Consider the following 13348-nt stretch of genomic DNA (forward strand, 5'->3'; position numbering starts at 1 on the left):
ACCTTCTGGGAAACAGTATTAGGCTCTGCTCTCACCGAGTGCAGTGACATCAGTCCTTAATGCCATAAGATCATCTTCCTAATAAAAAATGTTCTTTTTGAAAATGTTGACAAAAACACAATTCTGCTCCAAACGCGCGAAAAAGCTGTCGGCAACAATGGGGCGGTCTTCAGGATTGTCGATATAAAGAATACTGCAAATTGGTCGTTTTGACTGTAAGGTTTTTCACACACTGTATCCCTGCACTCACCAAAGTCACAAGCCAATGCACGCTGTGTAAAAACTCTGTAACAAATCAGTTTCGCCTTTGATCAAATATATTTATCGAAACACCTGTTTTAGAGGAAAATATGATACACTTTTTTTTCTCACTTAACAAAATAAATTAAATATACATGACTTTCTGTTTAAATCTATATAGTTTTACAGCAACAGGAAAGGCTTAGATCTGTGGTTAGTGTCTCTAATCCACGCAAGGCACTACCGAAGTCCTATTTGCTAAAATGTCATTGAAACACGATCGAACAGAACTGAACGGTGTGATTGCAAGTGCACAGTAACGTTCACCAGGAGGGACTGGGAGGGGTTTAGCTGCTGGACTGTGATTACTTTAATATTCCTCCTTGGTATGATGGATGGTCCAGTGTCTCTACTGTGGGTGACGGTGAAACAGAGCAGTCCGATCCTCTGCTCCAGGGGTGAATTCATATTTCACCAAGACAGTTCACATTTGAAGCTTTGTCCTGCTGTTCCTTTCCCTAGTAATGGCAGTGGCTGGACATAATTATTTCGCGGGGTTCATTTTAAGGTCTCCACAGTGCCGAGCAGATGTCCATATAGTAGCATAGACTACACAATTCCGAATATCAAGTCAGCCAGGAACTTAATGTAGACAGCATCTTTAATACATATAGTCAAAACTTTGATTTGGCACTAGCCAGTGGTGAAGCCTTGATCAAGCACAGGGTTTTGTTTGTGTGTGTGTGTAAATGATTGTAAATATAATCTTTGTTTATCCCTGTTCAAGTTCCAGGTAATAGTAATTATTTTTGAAATATATATATAATATATAAATATTATTTGGTGGTGTCGATAAGGTATCTTTATGTCAAGTGAAATTAACTGCATAGGCCAACTTGTTCTCACAGTATTAAAATATACCTCAAGTAGTTTACATTTTTTTAAAATATAATTTATCGATACAAAGTAATTGCTCAGTCACTGGGGCAAAGATGCAAATAGTTGGACTGCGCACCCAAAATTGAGTTGCGTTTCATAAGGTTGGGATTGGGGTGTGAGATGATTTGAGTTTTTGTAGTTTTTAATAATGAAAAATAGGGTTTAAATCAATCTTTCGGCATGAATCGCCGCTAAAATATCACCTTGAATCACTCATTGTAACCTGGGTTCCTCTTGCTTCCAAGTACATTCTCATTTCATAGGAATTTCTGACCAGCTAGCTCCATTTTCCATTTCGTCTCCCAGATTCCTGGCAGGTTCTTTGCCAGACAGCCTTCAGTCTACTGGCAGTGTGTGTGCGTGTTGTGGCGGGGCTGACAAGGTTTGAGTTGCTTGAGGGGGGCCCTCCCCCCCGCTGGAGAATGCCGCAGTGAACAACACCAGGGGCCCGCGGGCTAACACTGGTAGTGGATGTGTTGGTGCTGGTGGACTTTGCCCTCGACGTGTGAATGCGTGTGGGTGTGGATGTCCGTGTAAATCTTTGGGTACATTTTGGGGCCTGGCGGCAGCAGAGGCGGCGGCCCTTGCGCCAGCAGGTGCTGCTGCTGAGCTACGTACTCCTCGTAGTTGATGGGCGTGACGCCCTCCTTATCGGGCCCTTGCGGCACGCAGCCTCGGTCCCTCTGCTGCGGCGGCTGCTGCTGTTGCCTGTGCGTCACGGTCGCCGCCGGGCTCGAGCACGGCTTCTTCTTGGCCTGGCACAACCAAAGCAGGACGGTCCCGAAGATAAAGATGGCGCCGGCAGGGATGCCGATGATCACAGGCCATGGCAGGCTGCTGTTGGAAGAGGTAGCCACAGGTGCTTTCGGGGGCTTCGGGTCTGGCACGGCACATCAGGCATCCAGAAGATATCAGGAAAGATAAAAGAGAAAGAGGGGGAAGAAAGACAAACAAAATTAAAACCAAGTGACGAAAATCAGGAACAGATGGCCCACAAATTCTTTCTGTCTTTTTTGACTGCCCGTGCTCTTGTCATGAAACCTAACGTTGCCGCCAAAGCATAAATCAACTGTTAAATTGTTTACAGATTTTACATTGGCAATGGCTGGAGAAATCAATGGCTCTTTCAAGAGTATACAGGGCACCAATCAAAAAAAAGAGACTAATTAAAGGATGCCTACTTTATTTATGGTTTTAACCATGCACTAAAATAGCAACACAAGGACTTGGAAGTTGAATAACATTCACACTTGGGTTTTAACACATGTACTTTGTGAAATAAGACTCAATGTGAACATCATACTGTCTAAACTTTAGAAGGGTGGCCTAATCAAAAAGATCACAGTGGCCATGCAGTTCACAACCAAAATGAATGATGCCATGCCTCTTTGGAGCGGCTTAATCTGTTTTAGATTATTACCAAATTGAACTAGCTTCTCATCAGAGTGGCATTAAAACACAACCTCATTCACTAATCATTGGATCTAATTTGGTATAATGATGGCGAAGCCTCAGAGAAAATAGAACTCTAGAATAGAAAGGTCAGTATTAATTCTCCATATGAACCATTTGAATGCTTCAAGATGACATTCCCTATCTTGGGCATATTAAGAAGTCTTACAACAGCGGTTTAAAGTCCAACAGGTGTGTTTCGAATCACTAGCTTTCGGAGCGCAGCTCCTTCCTCAGTTCTTCCTCTGATTCAAAACATCTGTTGGACGTTAACCTGGTGTAAGACTTCTTGCTGTGTCCACCCCAGTCCAACGCCGGCATCTCCACATCATTCCCTACATTGTTCAAGTTAAACCTGTGCCGAGATAGCCAAGTGATATGTTGATGTACCACAAGAGCTCATGCCATTGGATGCTCAGTGAATTGACAGTTTCACAAAATTGCCAGCTTGCCAAGCACTGAAAGAAAGGAACCAATAGAGGTAATGTACTTCCCTACAGAAATTAAACAATCATGAATGAAAATGAGCACATGGCATATTTTTAAAAATTCATTCACATCATTGGCAAATCTTCCATTTATTCCCCATCCCTGACTGTCCTTGAGAAGGCGATGGTGAACCATCTTAACAACTGAGAGGCTTGCGAGGCCATTTTGGAGAAAAATATTGCTGTGGATCCTGAGTCACATTTTTAGGTTAGAACAGGTAAGGATAGCAGATTTCCTTTCCTAAAAGACCATCTCCTACAAGAGAGGATCTAACCATTGCCCCTTGACATTCAATGGCAGTATCATCGCTGAATCCTCCACAATCAAATCCTGGTGGTTATCATTGATCAGAAACTGAACTGGACTAGCCATATTAACACTGTGACTAACTACCAGGGCAAGTCAAAGGCTAGGAATCCCACTGTGAGTAACTCACCTGACCCCCCCCCCCCCCCAAAGCCTGTCCACCATCTACAAGCAAAAGTCAGGAATGTAATGGAATACTCTCCACTTGCCTGGATGAGCTTCAACAACACTCGAAGCTCGGCACCATCCAGGACAAAGCAGCTTGCTTGATTGCTCCTCCTTCCACAAACATTCACTCCCTCCACCACCACGGAACAGTGGTAGCCATGTGTACCATTTACAAGATGCACTGCAGTAACTCACCAAGGTCCTTAGACAGCACCTTCTAAACCCACGACCACTATCATCTAGAAGGACAAGAGCAGCGGATACCTGGAAGTTTCCCTCTAAGTCACCCACCACCTTGGCTTAGAAATATATTGCCGATTGATCCTTCACTGTCGCTGGGACAAAATCCTGGAACTCCCTCCCTAACAGCACAGTGGGTGTACCTACAACTCAAGGACTGCAGTGGTTCAAGAAGGCAACTCATCACCATCTTCTGAAGGGTAACAAGGGATGGGCAATAAATGCTGGCCTAACCAATGGTATCCACATCCCGTAAATGAATTTTAAAAACAAAAAATTAGTGAACCAGCTGAGGTTTTAGGACAATGCAGTAATTTAATGCTTATCACTACTGACCCTATCTTTATTCCTGGTTAGATTTAATTAACTGAACTTAAGCTCCCTCGACAGTACAATTTGATCATTAGTGTGGAGGCCTCTAGATTACTAATCAAGTATTTTAACTCATACCTCCTTTGTCTTCCACTGGCTGAATAAAATGCCGAGTAGCAACAGTGGCAGGAGTGAATATAGAGGGAGTGAGACATCTAAAGAGAGGGAGATAGTTAGATATTTATGGTTCTACTTTCTGCTTGTACCTTTATAGGCTGGTAGGTGAACAGATGGTCATTTTTCAAAATTATATAGACTCTGGAATGCTTACTGCAGATTAGAAGGTGGCAAATGTAACCCCATTATTTTATAAAGGAGGGAGACAGAAAACAGGTAAGTACAGATCTGTTAGCCTGACATCCGTAGCAGAACAATACTAGAATCTACACTGAAGGGTGTGATAACAGGACACTTAGAAAATAATGGTCAGATTGGGCAGAGTCAATATGGATCTATGAAAGGGAAACAAAGTTTAACATATCTATTGGAGTTTTGTTGAGGGTGTAACTAGCAGAATAGATGAGGGGAAATTGGTGGATGTGGTATATTTAGATTTTCAGAAAGCTTTATAGGGACGGACAGAATCCCAAAGGTCTGCTTTTTGAAGGGCTTGGTCGCGGTTTAAAATAAATAGGTTGAGAAGTTTGACAAGAGGACAATCATCTCCTTCCAAAAGCCAGGCCAACAGGCCTTTTCCTAATGGTCCCAGAGACGTCAGCCACCCCACAGCAGACATGTTGCTAGGTCCCACCTGCAAACCATCATTTATTCTATGTGGTGGGTGTTGAATGGAAGGCTGGTAGCTTTTCCTGCTAAACCAGAGGGTGAAGAATCCAAGTGTCGAGGTGGTGTGGGGAATAGGGGAAAGCTCTCAGGAACAGTGATCTGATAATGACAGGATGATCTATTAGGTTGCTGATGTTGATTGAGGGATAAATATTAGCCAAGACAATTGGTGACCCCTAGCCAGCTGCACTGATTCTTGCATCAAGTGCATCCATAGCGGACTGCTGCACGAGCTTCATTGTTTGCACAATATTGTGCAAGTATACTTATGTTGGGTTCTATACAAAACAGGGGCAGGAAAGTAAACCAAACTGGTCACCACTGATGCATAAATTTGAACCAATGCCCTTTGTAACTTCCTCCACCAGTTATCCAGTTGCCATGACTACTTTGCTGAAGGAACTGAATAGGAGATTCACCAGATCTATTAGGAGGCTGGTGTGTGTATGTCGACATGCAGTTAGCGGAACAGAGGGTTCACAGTAGATGTTACCTGATCTGAATGCCATTGCAGGCACCCGGGACTAACTTTGACAAACAACCTTTTCTAATTAGCCTACAAAGGAGGGGATAATGGGGAGAGGTCAAACAAAAAGGAGCAGCATAGTGGTGAGCACTACTGCCTCACAGAACCAGGGACCCGGGTTCAATTCCGACTTTGGGTGACTGTGTGGAGTCTGCACATTCTCCCCATGTCTGTGTGGGTTTCCTCCGGGTGCACACGTTTCCTTCCACAGCCCAAAGGTGTGCAGGTTAGGTGGATTAGCCATGCTAATTTGCCCCTTAGTGTCCAAAGATGGGCAGGGTTACGGAGATAGGGTGGGGGATGGGGCCTGGGTGGGGCACTTTTTTCAGAATGGCCTTCTGCACTGTAGGAATCCTATGATTCTATGAAAACTGGGGAGAAGAAGATGAGTTGTACAAACTTGAAACATTGGCTGTTTTCTCTCCTTACAGATGCTGCTGGATCTGCTGAGTTTTACCACCATTCTCCGTTCTTGTGTAGAAGTATACTCATTGTGACATCTCTGAAACTCAGCATAGCATTCTTCATTTTGCCAGGAAGTATGTTTTTTTATCTAAAGCTCTAACCAGTAGACAATCTTGTAGTTGTCTGCATTGTATGAGACCCTTTTTGATGTTCTCACTGTGTCAAGAAAGGGATATAAAATCCTGAGTGAGCAACTCACAACCCTGATCCTACGTCTTCCCCTACTTCATAAAATCGTCTAACACAGAGGAATGACATTTAACCCATTGTATCTCTGTCAGCTCTTTGAAAGAGCTGTCCAATTAGGCCCACCTCCCTGCTCTTTTCCCATAACCCTGCACATTTCTCCTTTTCAAGTATATTTCCAATTCCCTTTTGAAAGTTAATAATAATAATAATAATAATAACCTTTTATTATCACAAGTATGAAGTTATTGTGAAAAGCCCCTAGTCGCCACATTCCGGCGCCTGTTCGGGTAAGCTGGTACAGGAATGAAACCCGCGCTACTGGCCTTGCATCACAAACCAGCTTTCTAGCCCACTGAGCTAAACCAGCTCTACCTATGTTACTACTTATGGGGGGACGGAGGGCGGGGGGGACGTGGTGACATCTTGGTGGTGGGGGGAGGTGGTGACATCTTGCAGTGAGGGGGGGGTTAGACACCTGACCTATTTTACGTGTCCCCCTTGCTGAAAACAGCACCCATTGCAAGATGTCACCACATCCCCCACCACCAAGATGTCACCACCTCCAAATACCACCCCCCCACCCCAAGATGTCACCACCTTCCTCTTGCACCACCCGCTCCAAAATTCAGCTGCACCATCTTTTTCCCCTTCCCTCGGTGCTTCCCTGCCCTAAAACCCCAGGGCTGTGTGGGCCATCCCAGCGAGAGCACGGGAAATACAGCCCAACATTTTGGGTTGACGTTCCATCAGAACAGATCTGCGGCCTGAAACATTAACTCTGATTTTCTCTCTCCCCAGATGCTACCTCATCTGCTGTGTGTTTCCAGCCTTTCCTGTTGTGAGCAATGCTAAAGTCGTCTTTGCATTGCCCAAGATAGCTGATAATACTCAAAGTGAAGCCACACTAGGACAAGCAGTTTTGGGCTGAAGCCGCATTAAAAAACTTGTCACAGACTTAGACCGCTTCAATTGTTGGGGATGTGCAAGTAAAAGAATCTTTGAAGTGATTTCCCAAAATGTTTTTTTTCTCAAACAGTCAGCACTGGTTCTTCAATCAAGCCAGTTGCTTTTTCAGGATCAAAAGACTGAGTCCGTGGCGGTAATCATTTGAGTACAAGCTGATACTGATTCAGCCTGTTCATTCATCATCACTGGAGACTAGATCAGAGGTTTGTTGCTGAGGCTGGAGGTGGCTGTATAAGAACTGAAGGGTCTCCCAGTCACCCCCAACAACTATTTTGTAAGAAAGCCAAATAAGCTAAGGCATTAATAATAATAATAATAATAATAATAATAATCGCTTATTGTCACAAGTAGGCTTCAATGAAGTTACTGTGAAAAGCCCCTAGTCGTAACATTCCGGCACCTGTTTGGGGAGGCTGGTACGGGAATGAACCCGCGCTGCTGCCTGGTTCTGCATTACAAGCCAGCTGTTTAGCCCACTGTGCTAAACCAGCCCCAATGGATTACTGGAAGAATGCTTTGTGTTCTATTTTTTAAAAAGCCTTAGAGAATAGATAAGGTGCTGCTTGGATGTAGAAGTTCAACAAATAAGATAAACTTTTTTTTCCCTTCAGAGGAAACAAAGTGGGCCGAATTTTCGAAAAACACTGCAGTGTTGGAGATGTTATCTTTTGGAGGAGGTTTTAATTTGAGGGCCCACATCTCAAGCGCCCGGATACGATTCCATGACACCATTTGGAAAAAGAGTAGGACATGTTCTCCTCTGTGTACTGGCCAATATTAATCTCTCAACCAGTATCTCAAAAATAGATTAGCTGGTGGTACCTCATTACTGCTGCGTCTCCTACCTTACAATATTGGCTGCACTTCAAAACTACCTCATTGGTTGGGACTTTATAAAGCATTAGTTAGGCCCCATTTAGAATACTGTGAGCAATTTTGGACCCCACACCTCAGGAAGGACATACTGGCACTGGAGCGGGTCCAGCGGAGATTCACACGGATGATCCCAGGAATGGTAGGCCTAACATATGATGAACGTCTGAGGATCCTGGGATTATATTCATTGGAGTTTAGGTGGTTGAGGGGAGATCTAATAGAAACTTACAAGATAATGAATGGCTTAGATAGGGTGGATGTAGGGAAGTTGTTTCCATTAGCAGGGGAGACTTGGACCCGGGGGCACAGCCTTAGAATAAAAGGGAGTCACTTTAGAACAGAGATGAGGAGAAATTTCTTCAGCCAGAGAGTGGTGGGTCTGTGGAATTCATTGCCACAGAGGGCGGTGGGGGCCGGGACGTTGAGTGTCTTTAAGACAGAAGTTGATAAATTCTTGCTTTCTCAAGGAATTAAGGGCTATGGAGAGAGAGCGGGTAAATGGAGTTGAAATCAGGCATGATTGAATGGTAGAGTGGACTCGATGGGCCGAATGGCCTTCCGCTCCTATGTCTTATGGTCTTATGGACATCCTGAAGTTGTGAGAGGAAGGAAAACTTGTATTTATGTAGCGCCTGTTACAACCACTGGATGTTGCAGTTGATTCAGTACATTTTGATGTGTATTCACTGTTCTAAATTGGAAATGCAGTAGCTAACTTTCACATACAGCAATGTGATAATGGCCCGATAATCTGTCTTTGTTTGAGGGATAGATACCCGGCCAGGACACTCAAGTGAACTCCTCTGCTCTTCTTCGATAAAGTGACATCTGGGCTGTAATTCTCCGGTTGTCAAGATTCTCTTTTCCCGCTGGTAGCGCACCCCCGCCCACTGGTTTCCCGCCGGCGTGGAGTGGCTGCAATGGGAAATCCCATTGACAAGTGGCGGCAATACAGAATTCCACCACCAGCGAACGGTCCACTGCTGGGGGAACTGAGAATCCCGCCCATGTCCACCTTTTATGTGAGAAGGTAGACAGGGCCTCAGTTTAAAATCTCACCAAAAAGACAACACAACACTCCCCTAGACACTGGAGTGTCAGCCTAGACTTTTGTGTTCAGCTCCTGGAGTGGGGTCTTGAACCCACAACCTTTTGATTTGGGGCAAATGTGCCACCAACTGAACCACCTAAAGAGGCAATTCTTTCTTTCTTCCATGTTGTGGATTCATTATTCAAGATAGGTTTTATCACTTTCGCCGGGACTGGGGGCAAGCAATAAATTCCAAAGTGGTCCTGAGAGTTCTCTCCCTTATCAAAGAAAGGATATAGTTGCCATGGAGGGAGTGCAGTGAAGGTTCACCACACTGATTCCTGAGGTGGCAGGATTGTTGTATGAAGCGAGATTGGGTTGACTGGGCCTGTATTCATAAGAGTTTAGAAGAATGAGAGGGGATCTCATTGAAATGTATAACATTCTGACAGGGCTGGATAGACTGCATGCAGAGATGGGACGGGATTTACTGGCTGTTCACGCCGGTGTAAAATTTTGGTCCCATGCTGGCGGACAGGATTCCAGCGAGAAGGGGTGCGGTCAGCGGGAAATCCCGTTGACAATGGCGGAACCAGTAGAACCTCCACAGCCGAAAAACACGCAGCGGGGTGGTTGGAAAATCTCGCCCGTTGTTTCCTCAGGCTGGGGCTGCCGAGAACAAGGGGTCACAGGATGCGCGGTAGGCCATTTAGGACCGAGATGAGAAATTCCTTCAGTCAGGTGGTGGTGAACCTGTGGAATTCTCTACTGCAGAAGGCTGTGCAGGCCAAATCACTGATGTATTTAGGAAATAATTAGATTCCTCAACACTAAAGGCATCAAGGGAAATGCGGAGAGAGCAGCTGTATGGCATTGATATAAAGGAACAGGCATTATCACATTGAACAGGCTTGATGGGCCAAATGGCCTAATCCTGTTCCTACTTTCTCTGTTTCTATACTTGTACTAAAACCAGTTGAGAGTGATGTATCAACCAGCCTTTGTGCAGATTATCCACATTCTAGTTGATAAGTTCTTGTTGTCTGAATGTGGTATTTACACAGAAAAAAAACACTGGACAAAGGTGAATCAGGTCAAACAATTTTTTTTAAATTCTGTCACCGGCTCCAGAAAGCTTCTATGTACTTTTTTATTTGCCAAGGTGGAAAAATTGCATTTCAAGGTTGCTTTATCAGGACAGAATTTTGATTATGTTGATGGTGACCATCATTGCTATTGAATCTGTGTTCGACGTTGGATGGATAGTTGAGGTTTGGCCCCTGTTTGCAAAGGGAGAAATCCTGGACCACCAGATCCAGTGTGGTTCCATGGACCACACTACTTTGCCCATGCAGCTGGCCTGGCCAACCGGGATGATTTATTACTTGGCGGTTCATCCATCACTGGTACAACATGCCAGAAGACACCGTCTAGCACCGTGTTCAACTTTTGCACATCAACATAGCTACTAGTCAGCTTGTAAAAAACATTTGTAAAACTACCGATCAACTTAGGCAGGTAGGTGTGAATAATAGCCAAAGGCGTCTCATGTTCTTCTGCTGTCCCCTCTGTCTCTACAGATGACTGAGGCCTGGGGCTACTGGACTGCACACTGCCTCCTGTTGCTGGCAGTTCCGCTGAGCCATCTGACAGGTTACTGGTGCCATTTGAGGTGTCAGAGTGAGTGCTGGGCCTAGTGTCTTTGCTCACATCTGAGACATTGGCATGGGAGACAGAGCTATTCCAGGGTTCAAGATTAAGACTGGCATCTGTGGGAAAGAACCAGCACACTATTAGGATTGCCGAGACAGTGTCTATGAAGTGATTATGTTGACAGTGGATTGGTAGAACTTTACACGGTAAAAGGTGGCGATTCAGCCAGTAGTGCCTACTCTGGGCTCTCATGAGTGCTTTTCATTTTAACCTATTCCCCTGTCCGAAAGCTCTTCACATCTTTGTTCTTCAAATATTTACCCATATCCCTCTTAAAATCTGTGATAAATTCTGTTCCACAATTGTATTCCTGTCCAGGTTCCCGTCCAGAAATTGCTTCTAGTGCATTTCCAGGCCCAAAATGGTACTTAATCACCAATGTGCCTGTTCATTCTGCCACAAGCCAGAGCCCAAATCATGTCACTCATTAATTCGGTGTGTTGTCAGTACTATCTGTACTGCTGATTGGCACCTCGCCTGAGGAGGGATGTAAAATTTTCACTATCCTGACTTGACTTGAAGGCCGCCTGCATCTCTTGAAGGGAAGATGCACTTTGGCTGCAGGCAACATTCTGAGCCAATGGCCGGTACAAGAGAAGCTGCAAGGCAAACCCATCCCCTGTACAGGTTTTTGAGCTTTCATTGAATGAGGTTGACAGGAAGAGGGGCATCTCCACCCGTTAGGTGGCAAGAGGATTTGCAATCAAAGTTGCCCAGAAAGAGTGGGTGGAGGTGACAAAGAGTCAGTGTGAGGAGTATCTCTCCCCCACTTTGGGAAGATTCTATGGACTATTACGTCCTTCATCTCCTCATACTTCTGCCATCTTTCGCCCACCAGCGACCCTGCCATGCATTTGTTTCAATTCCTTTTTTGGGGTGTGGGCATCGCTGGCTAGGCAAGCATTTACTCCCCATCCCTAATTTCCCTAGCGAAGCGGGTGGTGAGGCAAACTGCTGGAGTCCCTGTGGTGTACATACACCCACCGTGCTGTTAGGAAGGGAGTCCTAGGATTTTGTCCCAGCGACAGTGAAAGAACAGCGATATATTTCCAAGTGGGGATGGTGAGTGAATTGGAGGAGAACTTCCAGGTGATGGCGTTCCCAGGTGCCCTTGTCCTCGGTCAGTGTTTTTCAAACTTTTTTTCCAGGGACACATTTTTACCAACCGGCCGACCTTTGTGAACTATGCTGGCCGACCTTCGTGGCCCATATCGGCCGACCTTTGCGACCCACGCCGGCCAATCTTCGCGACCCACCATTTTCTCTTCCCTTGTTTGCTGCTGCCAAAATGGAGGAATCGCAATCGTGCCCAAAGCACGTGATGTCGATGTTCAGGGGGCGTGACATGCTCTCTGCCTCTCTTCAGGCAGGAAGATCACATAGAATTTTTAAAAAAATCTTCTGCGACTCCGATTGCGCAAATTTGCGGGCAACAGCCGCGGCAGCCGGCTTTGAACCTTCTTTTGTTGTATTCCCAATTCTGGCCCTTTGTGCATTATTTCCTTTGCTCCATAATAGGTGGCTGTACTGTCGGCTGCTATAGCCCTAAACTCTGGAAAATCTTCCTTAAACCACTCTGCCTCTTTAACTCTCTCTCTCTCTCACTTTCTTTAAGCCTCTCCGTCCGTCGAGGCGCTCCCGTTTGCGCAAATTCGTGTGCAGCAGCCGGCTTTTAACAATGCCAGATGTGAGCAGAATTCAAAAAGGCGGCAACCATATGAAGAAATTGTGGCCGCACTGCGCATGCATGCTCGCTCATCGCTTGTTGCGGCAATGAGATCGTGGCTGTTGCGCGCGAATTTCGCATTTGGGAAGGCCGCGACGGACGGCTCCGCGACCCACCCACGGTTCGCGACCCTGACATTGAAAATGCCTGTTCTAGGTGGTAGTAGTTGTGGATTTGGAAGGTGCTGCTAATGAGCCTTGGTGAGTTACTGCAGGAAGTTAGTTACTGCAGTGCATCTTGTAGATTGTGCACACAGCTGCCACTGTATGTCAGTGGTGGAGGGAGTGAATATTTGTGGAAGGGATGCCTATCAAGTGGGCAGCTTTGCCCTGGATAATGTCAAGCTTCTTAACTGTTGTTGGAGCTGCACTCGGCCAGGCAAATGGGAAGTATTCCATCACACTCCTGATTTGTGGATAATGTACAGGCCTCGAGGGATCAGGAGGTGAGTTACTCACCATAGGATTCCTAGCTTCTGACCTGTTCTTGGAGTCACAGTGTTTAAATGGCTAGTCCAGTTTAGTTTCTGTGTAATAGTAACCCCCCAGAATGTTGGGCTGGATTCTCCATTATTGAGACCATGTTCCCACGCCGGCATAAAAACAGTGGAATGTTGAAATTCCTGCAAAAAAGTTAAACTAATTCATAGCCCTGTAGAGGGCTAGCAGGCACGCGGAGTGAATCTCGCAGCTTTTGATGCAGATACGGGCACCCGCACCTCCGGGTCAGAGGCCGCGCATGCACATGGCGGCGGCCTCCAGCGGCCACGCCGTTCACCATGGTGGACTCGGACCACGGAGCCAGACCGAAGAAAGAGACCCCCCGATCGGCCGCGCACCCTAGCCACAACCCCCGCACATTAATG

The 13348-nt window shown here is 45.7% G+C and overlaps 1 protein-coding gene across 5 annotated transcripts in view; it reads right to left on the reverse strand.

Annotated features, from left to right (window-relative positions):
• Positions 1–299: 299 nt before the first annotated feature.
• fgfrl1a (fibroblast growth factor receptor like 1a) overlaps positions 300–13348 on the reverse strand; it is a 444882-nt gene continuing 431833 nt past the window's right edge. For 2 of the 5 annotated variants that reach the window (XM_072497559.1, XM_072497558.1), the window contains exon 7: positions 10162–10813. In XM_072497559.1, the coding sequence (XP_072353660.1) occupies positions 10383–10813 (431 nt within the window). In that variant the 3' untranslated portion in view covers positions 10162–10382. Of the gene's footprint in view, positions 2060–10152; positions 10814–13348 lie in introns of those variants that run through there. The other 3 variants (XM_072497561.1, XM_072497562.1, XM_072497560.1) reach the window with 3 other exon arrangements.

This window comes from Scyliorhinus torazame, chromosome 3, assembly GCF_047496885.1.
Source record: "Scyliorhinus torazame isolate Kashiwa2021f chromosome 3, sScyTor2.1, whole genome shotgun sequence".
In the NCBI taxonomy this organism is placed as follows: domain Eukaryota; kingdom Metazoa; phylum Chordata; class Chondrichthyes; order Carcharhiniformes; family Scyliorhinidae; genus Scyliorhinus; species Scyliorhinus torazame.